The 6000-nt window shown below is 41.3% G+C and overlaps 1 protein-coding gene across 1 annotated transcript in view; it reads left to right on the forward strand.

The window, feature by feature from the left end:
* GRX4 (glutaredoxin 4) overlaps window positions 1-3696 on the forward strand; it is a 58194-nt gene extending 54498 nt beyond the window's left edge. Inside the window, exons 5-6 of the mRNA XM_086518297.1 lie at window positions 3221-3299; window positions 3381-3696. Of these exons, the coding sequence (XP_086374423.1) occupies window positions 3221-3299; window positions 3381-3425 (124 nt within the window). The 3' untranslated portion in view covers window positions 3426-3696. The remainder of the gene's footprint in view (window positions 1-3220; window positions 3300-3380) is intronic.
* The last annotated feature ends 2304 nt before the right edge of the window (window positions 3697-6000 follow it).

The following is a 6000-nucleotide window of genomic DNA, read 5'->3' on the forward strand; positions in this document are numbered from 1 at the left end:
ACTCCCTCAATGTCACAAGCATAGTTATTGCCCAAATACACTTTTCCAAGGTTTCGTGCAGTGTATGAGGCAAAACACTCCAAAGAGGGAGTTACATGAAAAGAGGCACCATTGTCAACAATCCAAGATTGTGATAGGCCATCATGAGTAGAAAGCAAAGCATCTATCACATCATGCTTAGTGATATGCATATCCTCAACAGTCATGACATGTGGATCTGAAGATGCAACCCAAAAATCACTAGTGTCTTCATTTTCATCAATCTCTTTAATGACAACACTAGAGATCACATTTGCCTTTTCAGGCTCACTTTCTTTAGGGGTAGAGCTGCCCTCTTTGTCATTTTTCTTGCCTTTTGCATTCATTTGCTTCTTGCGCTCTTGCTCTTTCTTAAAAAACTTGCAATTAGGCTTTTTATGCCCCTTTCTTCCGCATTAATAGCAAGTGATGTCTTGCTGTTTTTGCTTGCTTTTGCTGCGATTTCTGCTTATTTGTAACATTTTGCCTTTTATCATTGCGTCCACGCACATTATAGGCTGATCCACTGCCACTCCCACTTGACTTGCATCTAATCTCCTCATTGAGGATAGAACCATGCACACCATCATAGGTCAAGTTAGAGTTGTTACTCAAAGAAACAACCAATGCTTCCCAAGACTCTGGCAGTGTCATAAGTAGAAAGATAGCCTTGAGCTTATCATCCTCAAAAGCCTGCAGACCTGAGTCACTCAACTGACTCAAAATTCTAGCAAAGGCATTCAAGTGATCAGAGACAGATTTAGACTCATCAAGCACTAAGCTTACAAGCTTCCTCATGAGATGAACCTGATTTACAGGAGTCATATTCTCATAAGTAGCTTTAAGCTTATTCCACACAGCCATAGCTGTGTCAAGCCCCTTGATATCAACCAGGATATCATCAGTCACAACCATCTTAATGTAAGTAATGGCTTTCGTGTTAAGCTTAGTCCAATCTGCATCTGACATGCCCTCTGGCTTATTTACAGCCAATGCATCATCGCACTCTTTCAAGAAAAGAATGCCCTGTATGCGATCCTTCCACAATTCAAAACCTGTACCATCAAACCTACGGATCTCAAAGAGGCTCTTAGAGTCCGAGGATGATGAAGTGTCAGCCATGATGGGAGAAAACAAAAAAACTCATAATTTTCAGCCAAGAAGTACAAGCACTGTACCGCAAGAGAAAATGCAAGTATACACTATAAAAGTGCCTGCAAGAACAACTGTAATGCTGTAATTTACTTTAAAGAGTAAAATTTTCAGCAAGAAGACATATTGAGCATGTCAAACTTAACGCATAAAGCAACCTCGCATCAAGTATACATCACGAAAAATGCATTTGCAATGACTCCAATGTTGTACATGCCACAGTCTCACTGCATAAAGTACATTTGGCAATACGCATAAGAGGTGAAAGTTGCTCAAATGATTGAATAAACACTTGTAGCTCCACAAGCCTCAATCTCTTTGCTCGAATTGACCACAAATGTAAGTACATAAGTGAAATGTTACCGAATTTTTCAAAAAACAGCAAAGGCCCCAAATTCTCACTGCTCAATTCTCCATTGTAGCTTCGTCACCTGCACTTGTAAGGAGTGAACTTGATAGTTTTTGCTGAAATTAGCAAAAGCCCCAAGTTTTGTCGCGAAAAATTGCTGAAATTTGACAAATTTCAGCAAAGAAGCAAAAAGCCCCAATTCCAAACGTGAAATTGAGTTCCCCAAAGTGCCCTGTGATAACCTGCAAACCTGTTTTTGCTGTTTATACACCTGAATATGCAGAAAATGGCTTGTTTTTAGTCAAAAACAGTCCAAAAACACCTGTTTTGGACCAGCATTTCTCTATTTTCAGCATGTGAGCAATGGTAGATGCCGTACCGTACTTGGAGAAGAGAGAGAAAGCTCCTGCATTGCTGTTTCTAGAGAGAGAAAATTTTCACAGGAGAGAGAAAGTCCTACCTACACGTGAGGGAGTCGCCCAAGGCACGTAGCCATGCTCTGATACCATTTTGAAGAGGATGAAGCACTTGTTGCAAACAATCGATGGAGATTTTTGCTGAGAACGTGAGCGTGAGAGAGAGAGAGATCGACACAGGTTTCTTTTCGTACGGCTGAACCCAGCTCGCACGCTATCTCACTTTTCTTATGTTATTGTTTTTAGGGTACACATTATAAGGGAGCCATTTAAATGGCCCAAGGGGTGGTTCACACCCCAAAGTATAAAATATATATAAGTGTACAAGAGAGGTGGCCAAAAGGGCCTTTAGACCCAACAGATCTGATGATCGGCGGTGCTGTAGTCGGTGGATGGCCTTCTTGACCATTGCTGTTGTGAAGGAGGAGGAGCTCGTGGTCGAGGCCTGGGAGGTTGTGGAATCGGAGGCTGTTTCGGCACCTCATAAATTTTCTCTGGAGAGTCATACCATACCTGTGGATCTTCAATGGGGGTAGTCGGTCTTGGCTCCTAGAGGGTGCGCGCCATGTTGTGGCACTGTCCATGCTCATGAATAGATGGTATATCTCTAGCTCTTGTGCCTCCTCGAAAGCTCGCCGCTTTCGGCGTGTGAGTGTCTTCATCTGGCGTCTGGCCTCTCAATCAGTGGTCTCACCAAGAGTCCGTTGTGCTTGCAGCCGGCGGTAGAGGTCTGTGCACTCCTCATCCTACCAGCGGTTCTGTGGCGGGGGGAGTGTGATCTGTATGGGTCGTGTACTGGAAAGATCTAATGGCTGATGTCTGAAGAACAGATGTGATGTGGGAGGCCAGCATAGGTAGTGGTGTAGAGGGGTGGAGCAAGAGGAGTCCCTTCTCGACCTCACGCGTGTCATGGGTGTGGCGTCGCCAGTGAAGGAGAGTGCTAGATAGGTATGGTCGCCTCCAATTGGTATGGGTGGGATGGTGAACGAGCTAAGTAGGTGGGTGGCCTCTCTGGTCCCATGATGTAATCCACGGTACTCCTCCCTTTCCGGCTGCAACTGCATGTGGTATGCATGTCAGTCCTCCTAAAGTAGGCCATTGTGCCATCTCGTTATAAATAACGAGGCGGTGCTGAGAGCCTAATCTGAGAGAGAGAGAGAGAGAGAGAGAGAGAGAGAGAGAGAGAGAGAGAGGTTCAATTCACTCAAGGTTTTTGTGAAGGACATGCATTTTAATTGGTCTGAAGCATACACTATGTTGATACTTTTGTTTTTGCTATTGGCAGCAATTGGCCAACTTTTCCCCAGCTATACATAAACGGGGAATTCGTTGGAGGTTCTGATATTTTGAAAAAAATGCATGAGGTATGTATGTAAAATGCCACATGCTGTCTTTTATTCATTTGCCTCTGACAATTGAATGGATTGAGTTATTTTGTTTGGCAGTCGGGAGAGCTGGAAGAGATGCTGAAATCAGTTCCTCGAAAGTGAGCAATTTTATGTAATGGTCTTGAAGTTCAAACGGGGATGCTATGCTAGCTTTGCCTATGAAAGATTACTTCAGCTTATTGAGTCGGTACTGTGTCGCTTTGTCTGTATAATTCAGAAAAGCCCATGCCCATTTGAGAAGGAAAAAAGGTCAGAATTTTGTATACGTTTTTCTTCATTAAAGAGGGGATCACAGTGGTTTTAAGGAGTAATGCCAGTTACGTTCTAATTCTGTATATTTGGTGCAAAATTAGCATATAATTTTATTTGAGTATGTTTTCCGCGGTTTTGGAGTGGTTGCTTGTGTGTGGGTGGAGCAGTCTACACAGGAAAGCGAAGAGAGTTGATGTTTGAGTTCATAAAGAAAGCAGTGGCAGGAAAATGTTTCATGAGAAGATGTCTATGGACAGGCCAGCATTTTCGCATGAGCATGCTTTTGCATTTTACAATGACTGTATTTTTGTGCTTGTTTATGGATGACTTGCTGAGGAGATGGTTGCATAATAGTGAAGATGGTTGGGGGTAAAGCATTTTCTAATTGCCAGTATTTTTCTTTAACAAAGCTTCATTGAATACGAGTAAGGAATGTCATGCGTTGAAGACTGGCTACAAAAGGCTGCAGAAGTGGCAGGTTTGTCTTTTCAATCCGTTGTTTTCTTATACTTACAAGTACTATGTATGAATGTTGAAATTGATTGCCTACATGATTCACAAGCATAATGTACTCCATCTTGCTGTCTTGTTCCTTTTCCTTTTACATTATTCTGTTGACCTTCACTGAATTTATTCATGAGAGAATTTAGTAAAATATTGTGTTTGCTTAGATCTTCCAGAGCATGAATGCAATTCACATTAAAGAGTAATTACTCAATAAAGTCATCAGGGACTCATCTCTAATTTCTTTCTCGTGTGGGCTAATCGATGACGACTTTAGTCTTGAATTAGAGTCAGGTTGTACAATTCCATCTGTGAATGACTTCAGTCTTGAATTAGAGTCAGGTTAGCAAGTGATACTCTTCTCTTAAAAGATAAATCTGAATTTTGTAAATCTCAAAATTTAAGTCCATGCTTTCTTTTGGAGGTTACTCATGCACTTGTAAGTACCTACGCAACGAGCCAAATTCTCTATGTCTAAGTGTCCCTGCCATTGTTAAAGGCTTGCTTAATGAAGGAGTCCTCTCCTTGGGTGACCATTTGAAGGACAATTCACCCATGGTTGAGCACACGACCAAGTTATTATAAGGCATACGCATTGCAATGTTTTAAGCTGTATCCGTAAGAGATGCATTTAATGCTTTTCATGTGAACTAACCATACATTGACGGTTTTGTTATAAATATTGTGCATGTGCGTGTGCACACACACAACACACACATGCATGTTGTCTATCCTTCTATAGCTCAATGATGATCTTCATACAATGGGCTTATTGTGTTCCTGGTCCTCTCATGCCAAACTTGCAAAAGTGGATATTCACAAAGTTTGAGTACTAGATTATCTCTGCCAGCACTCGTTGTAAGTTCTCTAAAAATGGCCTGTATGTTGATGGGCCATTGCGATCCCCATTCTTGTACCACTATTTTTTGACTCTCACTGATCACTACTTTATATATCCATGGGTATACCCTTTGCAAGGAATGAGATACAACCGGGTGCATGTTGAAAGTGTCTCGAAATTTGAATGAATGAACCTTACATGAAAGGTTATATGTGCCTTATACGTCTCAACAAAATGTATAATGTCTCATACATATTGTGGCTCATAAGGAAAGGTAGGTTACCCGAGAGCTGGCTGGAGTCTTTTATACATCTCGTGGTTATGGAAAAAAAAGTAGGTTCACTTGGGAGCTAGCTTGGTGTACAATTAGAAAGTCAAGCTTTGCTTGTTTTTCGCTTAAGGCTATCATGCATTCTCATTGTGTATCAAACTTGGAACTCACAAAGACTTATGGAGTCTCACTCCTGATGCTTGGTGTTAGACATGGTGGGAAGACCAATGTAACATCATAGCTTCACACACATTCAAGACTCGATGTAGGCAAAATTGATGAACGGAAAAATTGTTCTCATGGGCTATCACCTTCCTTGGGTGCTAGCATTCTCTCCAGAATCTAGAAGATAGTGATGCTCATGCAATATGAATTTGTGGTCAAGAATTCAAAGAAAGTTATCGTGACAAGAATCATGCAAACATGTCACAATGCAATTTGATGGAGGTAGAAAATAAAATCATTCGCTAATACTCACGCATAAATGTGCACCTTTTCTTCCATCTATACCCAATTGTAGGGACGTCAAGCAAAATATTTTCTTTTAATCTCATGACTTACTTCCTGGTGAGCATCTAAGATACACAAACAAAGATGTTGATTCTATCCAAAAGAGCCTCTGTTGGTTGAGAACGAGGAAAAGAATTCTAAATATTGAGACAATTGATTTTATTTCTTTAAGGAGGAGATGTTTAGAGACCCCACTCCAAAAAGGGGGACCATGTCTTAACACGATTTAAAGAAAGGAAGGTGGGTTTCGAGGTGCAACTCATATTTGTCAAACTAACCACCTTTGCTATCAAACCTTT

This window comes from Adiantum capillus-veneris, chromosome 8 (genome assembly GCF_014529385.1).
Source record: "Adiantum capillus-veneris isolate H3 chromosome 8, ASM1452938v2, whole genome shotgun sequence".
NCBI lineage: Eukaryota > Viridiplantae > Streptophyta > Polypodiopsida > Polypodiales > Pteridaceae > Adiantum > Adiantum capillus-veneris.